Source organism: Symphalangus syndactylus, chromosome 10, assembly GCF_028878055.3.
Source record: "Symphalangus syndactylus isolate Jambi chromosome 10, NHGRI_mSymSyn1-v2.1_pri, whole genome shotgun sequence".
NCBI classification, from domain to species: Eukaryota; Metazoa; Chordata; class Mammalia; order Primates; family Hylobatidae; genus Symphalangus; species Symphalangus syndactylus.
This window is the reverse complement of record NC_072432.2, coordinates 82,577,354-82,600,700: the sequence shown is the minus strand read 5'-3', so window position 1 is coordinate 82,600,700 and position 23,347 is coordinate 82,577,354. Positions and strand designations below refer to the sequence as shown.

At 40.3% G+C, this 23,347-nt stretch overlaps 2 protein-coding genes across 7 annotated transcripts in view; one reads left to right on the top strand and one right to left on the bottom strand.

Moving 5' to 3' along the window:
* Positions 1–23,347, bottom strand: part of PPAT (phosphoribosyl pyrophosphate amidotransferase) — a 74,682-nt gene that overhangs the window by 27,935 nt on the left and 23,400 nt on the right. The window contains exon 1 of one of the 4 annotated variants that reach the window (XR_010113872.1): positions 13,935–14,280. The exons of 2 other annotated variants lie outside the window; for them this stretch is intronic. Coding sequence is in view for 1 of the 2 variants with exons in the window: in XM_055294632.2 (XP_055150607.1) it covers positions 13,935–14,062 (128 nt within the window). In the remaining variant the exon portion in view is untranslated. Of the gene's footprint in view, positions 1–13,934; positions 14,670–23,347 lie in introns of those variants that run through there. One more of the 4 variants, XM_055294632.2, reaches the window with a different exon arrangement.
* PAICS (phosphoribosylaminoimidazole carboxylase and phosphoribosylaminoimidazolesuccinocarboxamide synthase) overlaps positions 1–23,347 on the top strand; it is a 49,665-nt gene that overhangs the window by 10,868 nt on the left and 15,450 nt on the right. For 2 of the 3 annotated variants that reach the window (XM_055294628.2, XM_063610445.1), the window contains 4 exons: positions 7,601–7,666; positions 10,066–10,193; positions 14,873–14,939; positions 20,508–20,705. In XM_055294628.2, coding sequence (XP_055150603.2) covers positions 7,601–7,666; positions 10,066–10,193; positions 14,873–14,939; positions 20,508–20,705 — 459 coding nt within the window. Of the gene's footprint in view, positions 1–4,028; positions 4,113–7,600; positions 7,667–10,065; positions 10,194–14,872; positions 14,940–20,507; positions 20,706–23,347 lie in introns of all 3 variants that reach the window. The other variant, XM_063610444.1, reaches the window with a different exon arrangement.

The following is a 23,347-nucleotide window of genomic DNA, read 5'->3' as shown; positions in this document are numbered from 1 at the left end:
GGTGAGTTGTTTATTTCATTATATATTACAACATAATAATAATAGAAATAAAGTGCACAATAAATGTAATGCACTTGAATCCTCCTAAAACCATGGCCCCCTCACCCCTTGGTCCACGGAAAAATTGTCTTCCATGAAACCAGTCCCTGGTGCCAAAAAGTTGGAGACCGCTGCTCTAGACCTAACTCCAAAATTGGGGGGTGTGGACAAGATGGTCTTAAAGACCTCTACTAACCACAGTGTCTCCAGATTTTATTATCTGGCTTAAATGATGAGTCCCAATTCTAAGAGAGTCTGTGTCTAGGGAAGAGAGGGGAACCACAGACAGTTAAGACTGGAAATGCCAGTGAGAAATCTCAAAATATTTCGCTGGTGGACAAGAAAGAAACTGGTATGCTAGAGAACCATACATCTCCCCCAGTTAGATGACTACAGATAAAGCAGCCCAACAGCAGTGGCATGATATCTTCCTACAGTCATTGCTGGAGATGCAGCTAAAGATGATGCCATTAGTTATGTCAGAAGACTTAGTTAGAGACTCAGATACATACCCAATATCTATAGTGACAAAAAGATGCTTAAGGGTAGGGAGTCTAACTAATCATATTTAATATTAGAGTCCCTTTAAAAAGGAAAATACTACATTAGAGTTTAAAACACAATTCTGGGCCAGGCGTTGTGGCTCATGCCTCTAATCCCAGCACTTTGGAAAGCCAAGGTGGGTGGATCACTTCAGGCAGGAGTTTGAGACCAGCCTGGCCAACACGGCGAAACCCCATCTCTACTAAAAAATACACAAAAAATTAGCTAAGCTTGGTGGCACATGCCTGTAATCCCAGCTACTCGGGAGGCTGAGGAATGAGAATCCTTGGAACCTGGGAGGCAGAGGTTGCAGTAAGCCGAAATCGTACCACTGAACTACAGCCTGGGCAACAGAGAGAGACTGTGCCTCAAAAACAAATAAATAATCTAAATAAATAAAACATGATCCTGAAGTAAATTTAAAAAGCCAGTATATATCCCCTTATGTTCATACAGTCATTGCTGGAGATGTAGCTGAAGATGATTCAGTGAGTATTAAGTCAGAAGACCTAGGAGATACAGATATAAAACAAGGTCTTGACACACGTAAAAGAATATTCTGGTGTGTGTGTGTGTGTGTGTGTGTGTGTGTGACAAAGCATATACATAAAATGCTATTATAAGACACTGCTATGGCCTGAACTGTGTTCCTCCCACCAATATTCATATGTTGAAGCCTTAACCCCCAATGTGATGTATTTGGAGACAGGGCCTTTGAATGATAACTAGCTTTAGATGAGGTCATGAGAGTGGTGCCCTCATAATGGGTTTTAGATTTTATATCTATATATTAATAGATGCTACCATACCTAAGAAATTATGTTATAACATTATATGAAGTACTGTTAGATCATAACTCAAAATACATAAATGGAAGGTGGAAATAATTAATGGAAGCAATGTTCCCCATCGCTGTTTTTCTCCAAGTGTAGCAGCATCAGCATTAACTGAGAACTTACTCAAAATGCAAATTCTTGGGCCCCATCCAGAATCAGAAACTCTGGTGTTGGGGCCTAGCAATCTGTTTTAACAAGTCTTCCAGGTGATAATGATGCAAGCACGTTTGAGAATCATTACCCTCTGGTATAGGGCACTAAGGGTTTGGAGGTGAGATTTTGTGCTTGCTACCTGATAGTTTGCCTCTTCTACACAAATCAAAACTGGGGAGGAGAAGATCACCAAGCCCCCAAGCTGAAGCCTATCTGTTAAAAAGACCTTGTACCTAGTTTTTCAGTCCAAAGCTTCATATAACTTTACAAAGTGTAAAGCTCAATGTTAATTTAACAAACTAGTTAATCAAATTTCCTATACTCCTGGCAAACTTATTTCTCTGGTTTATCAGATAGGACAGATTCTTAGGTTTCCATAGGCATCACAGCAATGGCCTTTGTCATGCAGAGTTAAAAATCAAATTATGCCAGGTGCAGTGGCACATGCCTATAATCCCAGCTTCTTGGGATGCTAAGATTGAAGCATCACTTAAGCCCAGGAGTTTGAATCCAGCCTGGGCAACACAGTAAGAACCCATCTCTAAAAATAAAAAATAAAATTTTAAAAAATAAGAAAATCAGATTACTGCATTCTTTAATAAGGAAAAAAGATTTCCATCTAAAAAGTTAAGAGCTTTAGTATTCAGAAGATTTTAGCTTGTTAGTCCTCCGGAAAACTTACTTAAGTACAACCTCAAGATAATTTTTTACATGTAGAAGGAAAAGATTAAGTCAAAAGTACAAGGTTTTTTTTGTTTGTTTGGCATGTTTGCATGCCAAATATGAAATATTTGGAATATATTTAGAAAATGTGAAACAGGACAAATGCATAGTCATCCTAGAAATTATATTATTTTAAATTGTCACATGAAAATACAAAGCAAAGATATAAACCCACAAGGATCTCAGCAGCTAAATACGTAAGAAAAAAACTTAAACAGGCAAGGATTTTAGGTACACCTGCAATATATACCTATTGATTCACAAATTGCCACTCCGCTCTTAGGAAGAATGTAATAGAATGTAGTATTGAGGTATAAAAATATGGATTATTTATCTTCAGGGAAAAAAATTCACATGAAATATTCTTTCTTTAAAACAACAACAAAGTGATGGGTATTTACATGTAAAAACAGAGGTCACTTCATTTTTATTTTTTATATTTCACCGGTGAATTTTTGAAATTGGAGTTGCTATTATTAATAATAGCCCCATATTGTTAACTTTGATATCTAGCCAAAAAACCGGTCCCCCAAAAGTATTCTCTTTCCTATCTTAAATGTATGCTATAAGCCATAAGCTTTTCTTTACTTCAAATGAAAATCCAGCTAGAGCTGCAGACCCCTTGGATTCTGAGTATCTAGATCAGTTCCCAATTTGGAACTTCTGAAGATTTTGATCTAGTAGGTTGGAGTCAGTTCAGGCACCCGTATTTTTAGACGATTCTCAAGCATAGCCAGCACTGGAAACCACAGCTAGGTTATCATGCTCAGACCAGCAGAGGACTGATTCACACAGAAGTTTCAATTTGATTCCATTCAGGGAAGAAAAATTCACTAATGCCGATAGATTATCACTTAAAAATTTAATGACTAATGGAATATGAAGGAAATTAATCACGAAGAAGAATCATAGACTGCTCAGGCTATTCCTATTATGTTAAGTAAAAAGAAGTGGCCCATGAAAATTGAATAAACTAGATCTTTGGATCTAAAATATATTTTATTTTTCTCCCTGGTCTGAAGCATAAGCGAGAGAGGATAAAAGGAATCAAGAAGTTATTGAAGGAGAAAGGACTCTGCCAAAAGAGAAAATTTGTGTTTGACAATCTTATCACCTACCTGTCTCCCAAGTAGGAGAAACAACACTGACTTAATTCCACTCCAATATCAGCTGCCATTTATATGAGCTGGAATGCCTTCTTATCTATGTATTACCGCAAGCCACTGCTTTCTCTACAGGACAGTCACAGTTAAACCTATTTTAGGTCAGGTGGTGGAGTCAAGCACACTTAAATAAGCATAGAAGTTCCATGGTAGTAAAATATATCCTATTAGAGGAGGTCACGCTGATCTTCAGCCTAAAAAATCACAAGTGAACTACCTCAATGTTCATCTAAGAATAACCCTAGAAATGCCCGTTTTTCTTTTGGTTGTAGCAAAACGTATTCCAAAATTCAAAAAATTCACAATGAGATGGCCAGCAGGGGGCATTAAGGAATCTACTGTTACCATCTCAAAGGGTACGCTAAGAATTATGTTTTCTTCTAATTCATTTATCTCTTCCAAAAGAAAGAAATTGGAAGTAATTTTCCTTAAACCTAGAACATTTAAACACTTTTGTATATTTTACATGCATTATAATTTGTATAATCTTAGCAGTAAAATTATTACATAAATTAATGCACTTTAGACATATGAGACACAATACTGAGAACTTTTCATTTTAATCCAATAGTACATCCAGATAGAGAAGACCTGATTACTAAAACTTCAGAAAACCCAAGACTTATAAATGTGAAAAAAGAAAGCTCAGACATAGGTATGCTACTAATCTTGAATACAGGCAACTTGTTTATTATGAAGGCATGATTTTTCTAATTTGTACTGTTGGTAATATTTTAATAAACTTTTAAGAAGCTGTGGCATAATAAAGAATATATCTAGTTTTGGTCTCCTGTTCCTGGCACAAAGCATCAACAATCTGTGGAACTTCCAGAGACAGAGGCATCTTTGTTATGTTAATGAGGCTACTCTAGGTGGGTTCCCAGATAGCTTCAGGATAGGGGGTAGTCACCAAAAAAGACAGACATGTGATGAGGGTTGGAGCTTTGTGCCAGTGTGACCTCCAGGGAAGAGAGTGGGGCTGAAGGTTGAGTTCCATCTTGTAGCCAATGACTTAATCAATCACATCATAAAAACTCTGGCTTAGAGGAAGATTTGGAAGCTCGGTACAATGCAGTTCATGTTTCCTTAGTTCCTTTATAACTTCCCACAGACATCACTGCATTAACCTCTACACTTGACTTGTCTTTACTTTTCTATTCTCAAACCTCAGCAACTTTTCTTTTTTGAGATGTAATTTACATACAATCAAATTCACCCAATTAAAGCATGTAACTGTGGTTTTTAGTATATCCACAGTTATACAATAATCACCAGTATCCCATTTTAGAACATTTTGATCACTCCACAAAGAAACCCCATATCCGCCAGGCACAGTGGCTCACGCCTGTAATTACAACACTTTGGGAGGCCAAGGCAGGCAGAACACGAAGTCAATACCTCAAGACCATCCTGGCCAACATGGTGAAACCCCATCTCTACTAAAAATACAAAAATTAGCTGGGCGTGGTGGCACGCACCTGTGGTCTCAGCTACTTGGGAGGCTGAGGCAGGAGAATCACTTGAACCCAGGAGGCGGAGGTTGCAGTGAGCTGTGGTCACGCCACTGCACTCCAGCCTGGGCGACTGAGCAAGACTCTGTCTCAAAAAAAAAAAAAAAAAAGAAAAAAGAAAGAAACCCCATATCCATTAGTAGTTTAACTGCTTGACCACACCTCCGTAACCCCCGGCAACCACTAACCAACTTTCTGTTTCTATGGATTTTCCTATTCTGGACATAAGTGGTACCCTCCAATATACATTTTTGTGTCTGGCTTCTTTTGTTTCATGGTTCATCCACGTTGTAGCATATATCAGTATTTCATTCCTTTTTATGGCTGAATAATATTCCAATTTATGGATTTACCATATTGTGTTTTCCCATTCATCATTTGACAGATATTTGGGTCATTGCCATTTTCTGGCTCCTATGAATACTGTTGCTATGAACATTCTGCTACAATTTTTTTCCCACTTTGGTAAAATATACATAAAATTTACCATTATACCCATAAGTACATTCACATTGTTGTGCAAACATCACCACTCTCCATCTCCAGAGCTTTTTCATCATTCCAAACTGAAACTTCTGTAGCCGTTAAACAATAACTCCTCCATCCCAACTCTCCTTAGCCTGTGGTGACCACTATTCTCCTTTCCATCTTTGTGAATTTGACTATTCTAGGTACCTCATATAAGTGGAATTATACAATATTCGTCCATTTGTGCCTGGCTTATTTCACTTATAATATCTGTAGGCTCCTCCATGTTGTAGCATTTATCAGAATTTCCTTCATTTTAATATTCCATTGTATGGATACACCATTTTGTTTATTCATCCATCGATGGTCATCTGGGTTGTTTCTGCCTTTTGGCTACTATCAATAACTCTGCTATGAATGTGGATGTATAAACATCTGCTTGAGTCCCTGCTTTCAGTTCTTTTGGGTATATACCCAGAAGTGAAATTGCTGATCATATGGTAATTTAATTTTTTTAGGACCTGCCGTACTGTTTTTCCACAGCAGGTACATGTTTTTATGTGAACATGTTTTCAATTCTTCTGGGTTTATATATAGGAGTGGAATTGCTTGGTCATATGGCATATGCTGAAAGTTTCTGAGGAACTACCTGTTTTCCACCATGACTTCATCATTTTACATTTCTATCACCATCTTTTAAAAATTATATCCAACAAGAGTGATTTAAACACATTTTCAAATTTCCATGAGGCACTAGGCATGGTGGTAGGCACCTGTAGTGCCAGCTACTCAGGAGGCTGAGGCAGGAGGATCACTTGAGCTCAGGAGGTCCACGCCAGCCTCGGGAACATAGTGAGACCCTGTCTCTTAAAAAAAAAAAAAAAAAATTCATAAGGCTGAAAAATTATTCAGAATTAAAACCTAGGAGAATTTAAGATGAGAGGAACTCACTGTTGGAAAGCATTGTGGAGTACGCCTTCCCCGTCACCCCCTGCTGCACATCATCACCCCAAAATAACACTGGGTCCACTGCAGGGTCTAAATTGGTAAATTTTAAATGTCATTTTGATATATGAAGTCTAATAGAGAAGATCTCTATTGTGTATTACCTAAAATGCTTCCTTATACCTGAGTTGGTAGAGAATACAGTAGAGAAAGAAGGAAAATGTCTATGTCCACTTCTCTCTAAAAGAAATTAAGTAAACATTGGGACTTTCCATATTCATAAATATCCAGTGAAGACCACCTATGAAGAAAAGCAGCTAAATTATTCTCACTAATAATGGAGAACAGTCTGTCTTATAATTTTCAGAATATACTGTTTGAATATGGACACAAAATTTCTTTTGACTCATACTGAAGTTATTATTGTATTATTGGTGCTTTATGCCATCACAGTTGCTTTAAGTGAATGATAATCAAATACAAGATTTATCTATGTTTGAATAATTATAAATCATGTTGATTTGTAGGTAATCCTTTAGAAGATGCTAAAAGTCATTTACAGATTATCACAGTGAGTGCACAGAGGCTGGAAAACACTGGTGTGACAGTGAGGTCAGAGCACTGATACAAATATGGTCTGATGAAAAAATTAAACGAATGCTTGAAGGGGCCACAAGAAACAAGAAAATATTTAAGGAAATTGCCAGAAGATTAATGCAGTTTGGGATAGACAGAGACTGGAAACAATGTCATATGAAATATAAAAATTTAAAATATGAATATAGCATTTTACAAAGAAAAAATGGCAACTGTCCAAGAAAAATGAGATTTTATGAAGAAGTTGACTGCATCCTAAGAAAACCAACTCTCAGAACTGCCGAATGGAAATATGGTAACTTTGGAATTGACATTAACAAAAAAAATTCTAGACATTCCTCTTTGCATTTTCATTTAGCAAGAGAAAAACTCTTTAAAAATGAAATCCTAACACTATCGTATGCTCAAATGACCCTTAAAAATCATTAAAAATAGGTACCTAATTTAAGCCAAGAGTTTCAACTTTTTTCTAAACCTTGTACCAAAATATTCCTAATTCTTAACTCATTCTTTATTTGTCCACCTGCTTAAGTTTTCTTATTTTAGTATACTTGAATGCTTGAAAACTAATGTGTTTCAAATGATGTCATATAATGATTCTTTTCCTGTGTTTTTATTTAAGAATTATTTGAAGGTCACAACAAAAGCCAAGGAACTTTGAGCTTCAAGAGAAAAGCACATGAAGATGGTAAGAGCCAGAGAAATGCCAAGTTCTTCCACACAGTGAAAAAACTTGTTGCTTTTTCCTGATAACAGAGATATTTATTCCTGTCCTTGATAAATTAGACTAAATATATTGTTTATGAACTGTATTAGAGCAGAGAATGCTGAGAAATAATTTCTTTCATAGCTCATTGAGTGAAAGTAACTTCAGGAGCTAGATTTTATGTTTTAAAAGAAGAAGAAAGAAAAAAGAGTGAGAGTAACACTGAAAGTAAATGAAAACTTGCCCGGAGTTAGGTAACTATTTGGTTATCATGGTCCTTTATATTGTACTTTACAGTGATTGTTGCAATTATTGTTATCAGATGTAAAAAGAAAAAAATCCACGGTTCTTCAAAGGTAGTCAATAATCAATATAACATTTTAATAAGTCTGAAAGTCAAACTCAGAAGCCAACCTAATAATGCCAGCTGTAATTCCAAAATGACCCATCACAGACCTCAGAAAAGATAATATAATGCAACATAGCATGTAGAAGAAAGAAAATGCACACGAGACTAATAAGAAAACCTGAGTTCCAGTCTCTCTTTGACCCTAATTCCTCAACACAGAGCAAATCACTGCATCTCTCTGGATCTCTAAAATAATCCAGCTTTAATGTCTTATAGATTTATAATTTATGAGATTGTTTTTTAGTTAACACAAAAAATTGAAGAGTAAAACAAAATTTTACAAAGTAGACATGCCATTCAGGACATAAAACTTACTAGCACCCTGAAAGCCTCCCAGTCATTAATCATCCTCCAGCCCCCATAAACATTATCACTATTCTCACTTCTATCACCACAGATTAGTTTGGGATTCATACTATATGTACTTTTCTTTCATTCAACATTGTTTATGAGATTCACCCATGACTTTACTCACAACAGTAGTCTGTTATTTTTTATTGCTGTAGAATAGTCCATTGTAAAAATATACATCCCAGCCAGGTGCAGTGGCTCAGGTCTATAATTCCAGCACTCTGGGAGGCCAAGGCAGGAGGATCACTTGAACTCAGGAGTTCAAGACCAGTCTGGGCAACATAGTGAAACCCCCCATCTCATATTTAATAAATAAATAAATGTATATCCCATTACTTTTTCAAATCTATTTCACCGTTGGACATTTCAGCTGTTTCCAGATTGGGGCTTTTATGAAAAATTGCATGTCTTTCAATGGACATATGTATGCATTTCTGTTGAGTATATACTATCCAGAAGTGGAAGGCAGGGTCATAGAGCATGCATATATCCAAGCACTGTTCTAAGCACTTTACATATATTAACATATTTAGTCCCAATCACAATCCTATAAGGTAGGTGCTATCATTATACCCAATTTACAGATGAGGAAACTGAGGCATAGAGAAGTCTATGCTCCTGAACCAATAAGGTCTCTGCGAGGGCAGGGACCACATCTGCCCTGTATGGTAAAGTATTCCCAGTGTCTACTACAGTGCCTTAGTAATGTACTTAGATGTACATTATTCCTATTTGTTGAGCTCCTGCTCAACAAAAAATTTTGAATAAAGTATTAGCAAATAGCAAGAATTCCTCTTCCCCTTATAACCTTTTATCTCAAGTGAACTGAAAAGTGTATTTTTCCACGTCTGGATATAAATGCAAGTCAGATAAAACTCTTGTGCAGTTAACCCTTAGCAGTTTCTCCTTTCAGGTTAAGCTACTAAGGGTTAACCACACAACAGTATCATTCCGAACCCACTGAATTTGAGCATTAGACCTTACAATATATAAGTCTGGGCCAACAGATGAGGAAACAGACCCAGAAGTTAGGAGACTTGCCCAAGATTAAACTGATGTTACTGGAAAACCTGGGGCTAGATTTCAGTTTGTATGTTAAGGAGCTCTTCCCAATATTGACCAGAATGACCAAGCAGTGGTACTTGGAGACTTTTGAGGGCAGGTAAATTCTGCTTCAGACTAATGCAAAAAGCTAAGTTCTAAAAAAATAGTTATAAATGGAAGAAATGAAAACACTTATTTTAAAGCAAGAATCACTGAATTATAAAATAACTAAAATCAAAGACTGGAACAATTTGCAAGGACACTTAAAATAAGTCACTCCCTCAAACCAAAATTTACTTGACTTAGATAAAGGTTATAGATTAAAGGAGTATAAAAGTTAAACACTATAGGAATGTTACATATTTGGTCATTTTCAGTCAAATATGAAAATCAAAATTAAGATATTCCCTGCCTTAATTTGGCAGCCCAAAGTAAGTTCTCTGACAATCAAATCCTGTGTTCTCTACAAAACTAAATGAAGATTAACTGGGAACTAGATCCATATAAGTTTGACTTAGTGCATCTCTCATTCTCACAAGTGCCTTTCTAGTGGTAATGTTCTGTACTCTGTTTGCAGAACCAGTGTCTAAATCTCTTAAGAAAAGTGCTCCTGAGATCATTACAAATCAGTTTCCTCAAAGCATAATAACAGAACCAAAAGATTCTACAGAATGTTTCTGCAGACAGGAAACCCAACTTCATCAGGTAAATCTTACAAATTTTTAGAAGAAGTATGAAAATGTTTGTCATTGTAAGGTTCAATTCCTAACCAGCAGAAGTGATAATTCACTGAATGGAAGGGCATGGTTATCTCCTAACTAATCAAGGAAAGGCTAACTAGCTGATTCATGGCATAAATCTACAGACATTTACTAATTCCTTTTATAGAATCTTCAAATATGTCCAGGCCATTCTAGTCTCCATAAAATGTGACTGCGTTTTAAAGATGAAAATGTTTATTCTAAGAAGGGGTGTCTGGTTTGTTCAGAACTCTGCAAACTACTGAAATGATGTTTTCAGGACCAAAACAGCATTTGGTGATTATATAAATCAGGCATGAACATACCCACATACATGCATGCACAGTTTACAGCTAAGAGGACATGTGAAAATTCCCCTACAGAAAGCAGAGCTACGGAATAAATCTGAAGATAGACAGAACTACTAAAAACGGGGAGTACATCTGGATGAACCCATCTGGGTTAAATATCCAGTGCATGACTGGCTTAACTAATTGATACTCTATTTATTTTTATACGAAATGGCTAATATACCTTCCAGGTATTCTGTTAACCCCAGGACTAAATGTTTCAGATTAGATTATACCCAAGACAAAAAACTGAACCAAATACAAAGCAAAAGTGACAGAAATCTCACCTTCTAGATTCCATCTTCTTAAAGATAAGGTTGTCCAGGCATGGTGGCTCCTGCCTGTAATCTCAGCACTTTGGGAGACCGAGGCGGGTGGATCACTTGAGGCCAAGAGTTCGAGACCAGCCTGGTCAACATGGTGAAACCCTGTCTCTGCTAAAAATACAAAAATTAGCTGAGCGTGGTGGTGGACGCCTGTAATCTCAGCTACTCGGGTGGCTGAGGCACGAGAATCGCTTGAACTTGGGAAACGGAGGTTGCAATGAGCCCAGATCATACCACTGCACTCCAGCCTAGGTGACAGAGTGAGACCCTGTCTCAAAAAAAAAAAAGGGAGGCCAAAGTGGGCAGATCACGAGGTCAGGAGATCGAGACCATCCTGGCTAACATGGTGAAACCCCGTTTCTACTAAAAATACAAAAAATTAGCCCGGGCGCCTGTAGTCCCAGCTACTCAGGAGGCTGAGGCAGGAGAATGGCGTGAACCCGGGAGGCGGAGCTTGCAGTGAGTAGAGATTGCACCACTGAACTCCAGCCTGGGAGACAGCGAGACTCTGTGTCAAAAAAAAAGAAAAAAAAAAACAAGAAGATAATGTCTAAGAAATAAATTCCTTCATCAAAAAGGAAAAAAAACACAAACCTTTTTGCAGTTGTTTTAAAACTAACCAGTGAGTGAATGAGGGTGAGAAAGTGAAAACAGAGCTTTCTGCAACAGACCACCACTTCTCAGAGTACAAGATATGTATATAAAACTAAACTAAAAAAAAAAGTTCTTAGTTTTATTCTGGCCCTTATCTATCAGTTTAGAGCAGCAGATAATTGTATTTCCAAGACATAAGGGAGTGTCATTGTTCTTCCAATCAGAATCAGTCCTCCCAAAGGATGAGCACTTTAGCTCATGTAAAATTTTGAATTGAATATGGGTGAGAACCCAGCTCTCTCTGCGCACCTTAATGATTCTATGCCTACACAAGAGAAATTTTAAATTGTTTTTCAGTAACACATTCGTTCCTCAAAACCACATAATCACATCATTATTGCCCTTATCTGGTATTATTTAATCTTAATAATTCTTTCACAGAAAAGCAACTATAGAAAACAGATATATGTGACCAGGAATCAAATTGTATTCATTAAAAAAAAAAAAGAAAAAAAAAACTATAACCATGAATACCAAGTATTTTCCTAAATTGGGTACTAAAACTCCAACCAGTGCTAATATGTAAGTTAAAAAAAAAAAAAAAAAAGCCTCTTTTCTTCAGGCACACATTTAAAGGGAAGGAGAAAGGGGGATGAAAATTTCTTGAATAACTTCGGCAAAAAAAGTAAATATAGTGAAGTACAGTTCATATATATTTTCTACAGACCACCAGGCAACCCTGAAGACCTCTAGATTCTCTCCCACCCCCATGACAAGAGTATCCAAAATAACAACTTTTTTTTTTTTTTTGTGACGGCTCTGTCGCCCAGGCTGGAGTGCAGTGGCATGATCTCTGCTCTCCGGAACTTAAGCCTCCCGAGTTCAAGCGATTCTCCTGCCTCAGCCTCCGGAGTAGCTAGGACTACAGGTGCGCATCACCACGCCCAGCTAATTTTTGTATTTTTAGTAGAGATGGGGTTTCACCATGTTGGCCAGGATGGTCTCGATCTCTTGACCTCGTGATCTGCCCGCCTCGGCCTCCCAAAGTGCTGGGATTACAGGCGTGAGCCACCGCGCCTGGCCATAACTTCTAAGAATGTTACAAACTAATGTTGCTCACAACTACCACATAATCAAGAGTTTACTTTCTCCTTGGATTACATAACTAATTTTCTCAATAAATTTTTTTTAAAAAAACAAGAAATCTATTATGGTCAACCCACAATTATCCAAGATTGGAGCTACGCAAGTTAAAAATATTCTTTTTGATGCTTCCCACATTCTCAGCTCTTTAGTAAACAAGGAATACACAAAATGTGAAACTGAAATTCAAGTATTTGGGACAATGAAAACAGCAAAAAGTACTCCTAATTTAAGTTTGGTGGAGGGAAAGCTAATCATTTGGAATGCGTTTATAAGTTGCACCCATTTTGCTGTTACGTGTTATTGCCAAGTTCCTTAACTGTAGTTTAAGTTGTTACTACTGTATTGCCTTATGGAAACTGTAATACTTTCGGTAAGAATATCAAACCCAGGTTTGTTTTTCTTATCCTAGTGTAATAATTTATATCAACTTCCAGTTAGGTAGTAAGAAAAGGAAAGATCACCGAAGCAAAGTAATTTTTTTTTTTAACTCGAAGAGATCTCCCAATTTTTCAAAATCAAGTGTATGGATCTTTGCATAGAGACACTACTCCCCTGTCCCCCTTTTGAAGAAGGGAGTTAATTTTTGTCATATTATTACCAACGTTTTCATTCATTAGGCAAGACGTGTACCAATGAATATTTTCCAGATGCACTATTCCCTGTGGTTGGCTAATTTTCACTTAATTTATATGAGATCTACTACCAGTAGTCATTCTCAACATCAACTAGTCATCTTTCCCTGGGTCTGAAGTCCAGGATCCTCAAGTTCCCATAGCGATAACTACTTTCAAACCCATAATCTGCTCAATAGCTCTGCCCCTGCAAACAAAAGCTTGTGATGGTTGGAGGCCCCGCGCGAAAACCTTTAGGTGTTGAAGGAGCTGGATTGGCCGCCACGCCACACTAGCCTATTACAGGAGCAGCCAAGGCTCGGGGAGACTAGAACCCGCATGCAGTCGGCGAGGAGCCCTGACCCAGCCAGACCAAGCAAACCGGCGCTTTACAAGCTGGCCAGCCTCTGGATGGGTGCACAGACCGGGGGGCGGGGAGGGAGGGAGCCCCTAAAAGGCATAAGTGGCTGGGAGGGTGGGCAGGACAGGCTAAAGTTCATGGAAGCGAGGTGCCCCTCGTGCACGCCTAGGCAACCCGGTCGACGCCACAGGCAGGTACCGGTTCAGGTCGGAGAGGTCGGTCCTCCCAGCCCTCCAGCGCTCATGAGAACGCCGACTGCGGGAAGCGGTTCCGAGAGATGGAGACGCACGCCCCCGCCACCCCCACCCTGTTGCTCACCGGTGCTGCAGCCCCACGAGTCCCAGAGTGATCACATGCGGCACATCCAGCTGCGTGGGCCACTCTCCCGAGGCGATGCACCCGAACACGCCACATTCCTCTCGGATCCCCAACTCCTCCAGCTCCATGTCGCCGCCGAAAGCACGTGGAGGGACCTGCCGCTGCGGCCAAGGTGTAAGCACCAACCAGCTGCCAGCTCGACCCGTCGAGCTCAGAAGCTCGCGCTCGCGACAGGCGCTTCTTTCCCGAGGGTGGCCCCAGCTACTGCGGCGGCGCGCGCTGTCCCTAGGTGGCGTGGCTAGCTCAGCCCTGCTCCGCCCCCTCCGAGCCCACCAACGAGTGAGGGCGGAGGGGCGGTCCCGCAGCCGAGGGGCGGGGTCACGGATGCTGTAGGGTGGAGCTAGCCTTCCCCTAAGAGCTGCCTGTAAAGCTGTATTTGCTGCACGTGGAAATCTCCGTTATTTTCCAGCACCCAACACTAGCGTAATGGGAGTAACGGACTTTAACGTCATTTCTCTTTCAGAGCATTTAGCCTTCATATGCCCTTCCCCGCATGCTTCCCCCAGGCCGTCAAGACTTGGTACGCTCCAACCTCTGAGCCGCTCCCACAGCCGAGAAAGGGCCGGGGTATGCGAGCTTCCGCAGAGTGGGGAGGGGCCGCCAGTGCGCGCCACTTTTCGCCTGTCGGGGCACTGCGCCACCGCGGGGCGGCCCGGAGGCGGGGTCGCGTCGCTGCGCCTGCGCGGCGGGAAGCCAGCGGGGCGTTGTTTCCTCCGAGGTTCACGTTTCAGTCTCCGCCTATACCCCTCCGGGTTCCGCCGCTGTAGCGGAGCTCGAAAAGAGTGGCGCAGGGTCGCGCGGCCCCGCCAGGGGGCGTGTCTGTGGGCCGCGCCTCCTTCCCCGCCCAGCGAAGCTCTCTAACCACCCCTCTTTTCTAGAGTTCTGCCTCGCTTCCCGGCGCGGTCGCAGCCCTCAGCCCACTCAGGATAATGGCGACAGCTGAGGGTGAGTAACAGGGATCCGGGCCCTTCGCGGTCTCCCTGACCCCCAGGCCGTGAGCTCGCGGCCACGTGCGGGCCGCGAAACTCTGTCCGGCCTCCCTGCAGCCGCGCCTCCAGGCAGCCGCGCGGGCGCACACGTGGCCCAGGCGCTCCCGGGCCTCCCCGAACTTTACTGCCTCCGGGATGGGGAGAAGGAGCAAAGTAGAGGAGAACGAGAAACGGCCAAGGGGTGGAAAGGTGCCTGGAAGTATTATTTATAATCAATAGCTATTGCAGAATACAAGCAAAGCAGTCTTGATTCGTCAAAACCTGAGTCTTGCTTTGCCCGTTAGGTTAATGACCTTTCTTTTTTTTTTTTTTTTTTATTCTTATTTCAAGATTCTGGAAAGAAAGAAGGAAAGGAGAGAGAGTGAGAGAGAGGGGAGAGAGGGGAGAGAGCGAGAGAGAGGGGAGAGAGCGAGAGAGAGGGGAGAGAGCGAGAGAGAGAGGAGAGAGGGAGAGAGCGAGAGAGAGAGGGGAGAGAGGGAGGGGGAGAGAGAGAGAGAGAGAGAGAGCGCGAGCCACAACATGGAGGGGGGGAGAGGTTAATGACCTTTCTAAGAAGGTTAATAATTGAGACTTTTGAAAAACCTATGTAGAGACCGGGCCTGGTGGCTCACGCCTGTAATCCCAGCACTTTGGGAGGCCAAGGCGGGCGGATCACCTGAGGTCAGTAGTACGAGACCAGCCTGGCCAACATGGCGAAACCCCGTCTCTTACTAAAAATACAAAAAATTAGCCGGACGTGGTGGCGCGCGCCTGTAATCCCAGCTACTCAGGAGGCTGAGGTAGGAGAATCGCTTGAACCCGGAGGCGGAGGTTGCAGTGAGCGGAGATCGCGCCACTGCACCCCAGCCTGGGCGACAAAGCGAGACTCCGTCTCAAAAAAAAAAAAAAGAAAAAAACCTGTCTAGGGGGTGTGTGTGTGTAAGTAGTCTTTGATGCCATGGTGTTTGTGTGTGTGTGTGTGTGCATGCACGCATGTTGAAGTAGTCTTTGATGCCACGATAGCTTGGGGGGGTGTGTGTACGTGCGTGTGCGTGTTTAAGTAGTCTTTGATGTCATGGGTGTGTATGTGTGCGGGCGCGTGTTGAAGTAGTCAGATTCCATGATGGCTGGGGAGGAGGGGTGTTTTTAAGTAGTCTTTGATGCCGTGATGGTGTGTGTGTGTGTGTGTGTTCGTGTGTGTGTGTTCGTGTGTTCCAGTAGTCTCTGATGTCATGATGGCTTTGAAGGACTCCAAAACCTTTAGGCAAAAAAGTTGCACTATCAGGAAAGATTGTTCTTGCTATTTATGCTGGAAAAAAACAAACGTTGGTTTGTTCCACACACCCAGTTGCTATATGTATAGTGAGCCAAATTGCTTTTGTGGCTGCTGGGTACATTCTTTTCCACATAGAAAGTAACTGAATTTAGATTTTAAAAAGCTGTAGACGCAGGCCGGGCGCTGTGGCTCACGCCTGTAATCTCCAGCACTTTGGGAGGCCGAGGAGGGCGGATCACGAGGTCAGGAGATCGAGATCATCCTGGCCAACATGGTGAAACCCTGGCTCTACTAAAAATGCAAAAATTTGCTGGACGTGGTGGTGGCTTATGCTTGTAATCCTAGCTACTCGGGAGCCTGAGGCAGGAGAATCACTTGAACCGGGGAGTCAGAGATTGCAGTGAGCCGGGATCGCGCCACTGCACTCCAGCCTGGTGACAGAGAGACTGTCTCAAAAAAAAAAAAAAAAGCAAAAAGCTGTAGACTCAGCAAAAAAGATTCAGATGATATTGAATATCGACTCCCTAGAATCAAGGCAAGGACCAGAATTTTTCTTGCAATCATGGTACCTGTACCTCTAAAATGGCAAATCTCTAAAATCTTTGGTCTTCCACTTCTTTACATTTGTGCACCGTTGGCAGGTTGATTTTTCTTAAATGTCACTTTTATGGTCTCTAAAAGGCAAAAGTGTTTCAATGGCATCTCTAGAGATGTTAAATCCAGTCTGTCCAGTCTGAAATCCGTTTTCATTCAAATCCTGAATACTGCTATCCTTTCTACCTCTTCAGCCCTAACTTTGATTTTTCTTTCCTGTGAATCCTTAGCTATGTTCCAGTCAGGTTAATTCACCAAAGTTTGTTTTTCCTTATACACATTTTATTTATATTGTTTTTCCCAGAACATTGCTGGTTAATGGAAATATAATGTAAATTTGTCTTCTATGAGCCACATTTTAAAAACTAAAATAATAAAAAAACTGGTGCAATGTGTTTATATATATATATATAAAAGGTTTTTTTTTTTTTGTTTTGCCTTGTTTTTGTTTTTGAGATGGAGTCTCGCTCTGTGTGGTCCAGGCTGGAGTGCAGTGGCAAGATCTCAGCTCACTGCACCCTCCACTTCCCAGGTTCAAGTGATTCTCCTGCCTCAGCCTCCCAAGTAGCTGGGATTACAGGCATGCTCCACCACACCCGGCTAATTTTTTTTTGTATTTTTTAGTAGAGTCAGGGTTTTGCCATGTTGGCCAAGCTGGTCTCAAACTCCTGACCTCAAGTGATCTGCCTGTCTCGGCCTCCCAAAGTGCTGGGATTACAGGCGTGAGCCCTTTTTAATATATTTTATTTAACCCTGTATACACAAAATACATTTCAACATGGAGTCAAGATGAAAAATTGTTTAGATATTTTACAATTTTTTATATCGAATGCAGTATATATTTTAACAAATGACATTTCAACTTGTAATAGCCACATTTCTAGTGGCTGCCTTATTGGACAGCAGAATCCTAGAATTTTCTTATCCTTTGTGTAAATTCTGTGCTTTCCCAGACTCTTCAATTTCAATTCCGTGAATCATTTTCAGTCCTCATCAATCTTTCCAGAATTCATCTATAAATTTATAGCAACCATTTTGGCACTTGTAGTGTATGTCACCTATGGTTGTTTCTTATGTTGTTTCTACCCATTAATTGAAATTCCTTCCCTATTTAATGGCTAAGTAGTACAGATTCAACTAAATTAAGGGGAGGGGCATTAGATACAAACTTTGCCCGGGCTTACTGCATATTAATATATATAAATGTTAATTTCTTTATCTGATCTGGGCACTGTTTTTTTTTGTTTTTGTTTTTTCTTGAGACGGAGTCTCCCTCTCTTGCCCAGGCTGGAGTGCAGTGGCACCATCTCAAGCTCACTGCAACCTCTGCCTTTCAGGTTCAAGCAATTTTCCTGCCTCAGCCTCCTGAGTGGCAAGGATTACAGGTGTGCACCAACACATCCGGCTAATTTTTGTAATTTTAGTAGAGACAGGGTTTTACCATGTTGGTCAGCCTGGTCTTGAACTCCTAACCTCAAGTGATCCGCCCGCCTCGGCCTCCCAAAGTGCTGGGATTACAGGCATGAGCCACTGTTCCCAGCCCACTGTTCTTTACTCTTCCCTCTCTTTTATCCTCCATGATGAATTCTCAAAGCTACTATCTTAAATATCTTACATCTTTCCCCACTACTCTTTCCCTAGACCAAGACATTTCTTTTTCTTTTCCTTTTTTTTTTTATTGAGACAGGGTCTCACTCTATCACCCAGGCTTGAGTGAAATAGTGCAAATCTTGGCCCACTGCAGCCTCGACCTCCCCAAGTAGCTGAGACTACAGGCATGCACCACCATGCTGGGCTAATTTTTGTTTTTTTGGTAGAGATGGGGTTTTGCCATGTTGCCCAGGCTGGTCTTGAACTCCTGAGCTAAAGCAATCTGCCCTCCTCGGCTTCCTAAAGTGCTGAGATTACAGATGTGAGTCCCTGCACCTGGCCAGACGTTTCTTGTTCAAGTTACTGCAACAGCATCCTAACTGGTCTTCCAAGCTCTAGTTTTTGTTCACTCACCCCTTCCTCCCTTCATTTTCCATACAGAAGCCATAATGATCTTTCCAAATACCGTTTTGCTTTAGCACTTAAAAGCCTTATAGCTCTTCTTGGGTTAAAGTCTAAACTCAATCAGCACGGCTTGTGAAACAAGAAAGATGTGTAGCAAAATGGAAGGGAAGTTTTCCAGGCCTAGGAAAGAAGAGATTGTCAGAAGCTAGGGGAAGGTTGTATAAGAATTAAAGATGTTGGAGTTCTAGATAGGAAATAGACAAATAAGAGTTTGGAGCACTAAGCCAGGGCTGTATCTTAAAGGGACTTTTAGACTATGTTAATGAGTCTAGACATTACATTGGGGAGGGTAGGGATTCATCCTCTAGATTAGGTGCCCTACAGTGGCAACTGTTAACTAAATTACAACTACTTTGTTTAATGGTTACCTTCACTAGCTGGTGACGTGGCCCCTGTCCAACTCTTAAGTCTTGTCTCCTGCCATTCTTTTGTACAACTTAGCTGCAGCCCCCACCCCTTCCCCTGCCCAACAGCAATGTACATATACCCAGAGCTCCAGCTCCAACCAGACTGAAGTTCTGCAATCCACTTTGACCACCTTGTATTTATTCATCAACACTACCTACCCCTTTCTTTCCTTTTGCTAAATTTTGATCATTCTTCAGATTTCAACCTAACTGTCACTTTCTTGTAGACTTCCTTTTCTAATGTCTAGACTAGTCCCATAGTCTGTATTTATTGCATTCTATTATTATGATGTCTTATTTAATATCAGCTCCCCTCAGACTCAGGTCTCTTGAGAGCAGGAATTATTATTTACTGGTACATCGCTTGGCACATGGATACACTGGGAAAATATTGATACTGAGAGTGTTGTGGGAGTATGAGGGTTGATTTCTCTGTTTCGAAATTTTAAGTTCCTAAACATCTATTATCTTTACTCTTTCTCTAAATCATCCTTTTGTGTACTTCTTAGGTCTTGTGACCAGCATCAAAATTGGATTCGTTTGTGCTCACTTCCTCACAATTTCTTACAACTGTTAGTGAAGAGAAAGGATTAATGGGGGCAGGGAGAGGATTAAGAAATAGAGAGGGATGCTTCCAAATGTGCTAACTTCAATGGGATGGCATGCCATGAATATTAACTTGAAATCAAGAAACTCATCTGGCTGAATGTTCCCATTTTGCCTACAAAAAAGCAAATATCAACAAAAATCGCATATTTTTTCCTGCAAGATAGTTTAGATACTATACTGTGAGTGTGTCTGTGAAAATACTAGTATAGTTACATTACTTTAAGTGGGTCTTAATTTTAATTCTAGTTCGGTTCTGCCATGAGAGGCAGGTTAATAGCGGAAAGAGCACAGGATTTGATGTAAGAAGAGTTAGGATTTTATCTACCTCTTATATTTCCTAACTGCATGACCCTCAACCCTTTTGATTTCTGCTTTACTAATTTCTACAATTATTTATGTAATTAAAATTCTTCACAAAATCATGTGAATCAAATGTGATAATATGAGAAATACATTGTAGAGTATATGGTTTTATACAGATTATTTAATTTTTATTAATATTATTTAATCACTGTATATTTACAGATTAATTGTTCTAGGTGATTTAGTCTTCAGCATTCAGGAAATTTCTGAATTTTGGTCTATTTCCATTTTATTTCCACAGTACTGAACATTGGTAAAAAATTGTATGAGGGTAAAACAAAAGAAGTCTATGAATTATTAGATAGTCCAGGAAAAGTCCTCCTACAGTCCAAGGACCAGATTACAGCAGGAAATGCAGCTAGAAAGAATCACCTGGAAGGAAAAGCTGCAATCTCAAATAAAATCACCAGTTGTATTTTTCAGTTATTACAGGAAGCAGGTAAGCAGCTCCCTCAGTCTCTTCTCTCACCTTCTCTGGTAAGCATGTTGATGTCTTTCATGTGAAGTTGGCATTAAGATGAACAACTTGTTTGCAGATGTCTCAAAAGCTAAGTGAATTTAAATCAAACCAAGAACTCTTAAACTTCACTATAACACCTTATTTGGTTTGGGATTATTAGTATCATTGAATTAAAAGGAATCTTCACAAGTTTGCTGTAATCTTTAACTGGCACATGCACTCTCTGCAGCTTACCTCTCCCAAGGCCATCTCCACTTTAAGGAATTTAACTATGAAGGAAACCCATTTTAATGTTAAGCAGTTCTAACAGATGAACTGAAATTTACTCCCTGTAATTCTATACAAATGGTCTTTGTTCTGCTTCTGGGAGATAATACAGAATTTCAAATTCCTCTTCCGCTTGAAAGCCCTGAAAAGTAGTTGAAGACAGCAACCAAACCTTCTCCTCCTGCCATTCCCCAATTGAGATATTTGAACTAAAACCCCAGAGCGTCCTCCTGTTGAATGAAGACTCTATTTTCAATAGAGAAATAGATTCAAAAGACCAAATGAAGATCAGAACATTGTGTGGTGGGTATTTGAAGCAAAGGGAAGGAAATTAGGATAAAGGGGTTTTCTGCAGGGATTCAGTCAGTTGCTGGTTGGTCTGTAGTATATGAAATTTCAGCTAGGAAAAGATTTGAACTCTTACCGCACAGTGTAAATAGCCTCATTGCTTTGGATCATTCAACCTACGAAGCCTTACCTATGAAATAAAAGCTTTCTCTTTATCATTCTTGCCAATTCTAATTTTATAATTTAATAACTTTCCTTAGTTTTAATTCCAATATTCCCAGTTGCCCTTTCATTTCTTAGAGTTTCTAGTAGCACTAATCTTTCTTAAATTCAAAAGGGGATTTAATGCTTTTGTTTTCAGTTAAGTTAGATGTACCTGCCTTCCACAAAATAACAAGGTAATGTAATTTAAATACATTGTCAGTGCATTCCCGGAGTAGTTTTGCCTCTTCCAAGGTATCCTATTTCACAATTTTGATTAATATGAAAAAGATTTAATTGCAAACCTGGATTGTCATTTACATCATAAATTCCTCTATGCTGTGAAAGTGAGTGTATTGCTATAAATTTAAAGGATCTTCCAGAGTTCCTAAGTCACAGAATCTAAGATTTTTATTTCAAGGTTTCTTGATTGGTAGCTTCCCAATGACTGAGGTAATTTCTAAAGAGAGCATCAAATTAATTTTGGGTTCCTTTTGCAATACCAATAAGTGTTCCATCTATTTATTTATTTTATTTATTTATTTATTTTAAGTCAGAATCTTGCTTTGTTGCCCAGGCTGGAGTGCAGTAGCACAATCTTGGATTACTGCAACCTCTGTCTCCTGGGTTCAAGCGATTCTCATGCCTCAGCCTCCCAAGTAGCTGGGATTACAGTTATAGGTGCACGCCACCATACCCGGCTAATCTTTGTATTTTTAGTAGAGACGAGGTTTTGCCATGTTGGCCAGGCTGGTTTCGAACTGTTGGCCTTAAGTGATCCACCCGCATTGGCCTCCCAAAGTGCTGGGATTACAGGCGTGAGCCACTGCACCCGGCCTGTTTCATCGATTTTTTTTTTTTTCTTCCCAAGTTTTAACTCTCCCATTCACTTAAACATTTTTTAAAGTGCTTAACTCTTTAAAATGTTAGCAGTCAGAAGATTATTTTCTGTGTACCCTTGGTAGTTTCACATAACTACGGGATTATATTAAGTAGGAAGATAAAGCCTGACTTTTTATTTGCTTATTTAGTGTATTTTCTGAGCGTATTTACACTCATCCCATTATCCATTTCCAGAACTTTATAACAAGTAAATTAGAGTGACTCAGTTGTGTTATGTTTGTCCAGGACTTTCTGCTTTAACTCTGAGAGTCCTGTGCTCACAGGAACAGGGAAGGATGGTTACCTAACTGAAATACTCCAATAATTATCTCTAAACTACTTTATTTGGCACTTAACATAGCTAAAACTTAATTGGTTCACAGGAAATGTTGAAAGATATTTTCCAGATTTTATGTCTAGTACTATGAAACGAAGTAAACCTGAATTTTTTTAAATTTCTAAACAGACTAGTTTTAGGGTACATATTAGGAATTCCATTAAACCTTATGTAATTTTTTTTTTTTTTTTGAGACGGAGTCTTGCTTTGTCGCCCAGGCTGGAGTGTAGTGGCGCAATCTCGGCTCACTGCAAGCTCCGCCTCCCGGATTCACGCCATTCTCCTGCCTCAGCCTCTCCAAGTAGCTGGAACTATAGGCGCCCGCCGCCACGCCCGGCTAATTTTTTGTATTTTTAGTAGAGACGGGGTTTCACCGTGGTCTCGATCTCCTGACCTCGTGATCCGCCCACCTCGGCCTCCCAAAGTGCTGGGATTACAAGCGTGAGCCACCGCACCCGGCCTAACCTTATGTAATTTTTACTTGCTTAGTCAAATAAATGCCTTACCTAGTTGTGCCATCAGTGGTCTATTTAAAACTGTTTTCTTTACAACCAGGGTTATGTTCCAAATTAAGGTAGAAAGTAGAGAGGAAAGAGCACGGGAATGAGAATCAGAAAATCAGGATTCTACTTTTCTCATTGTCACT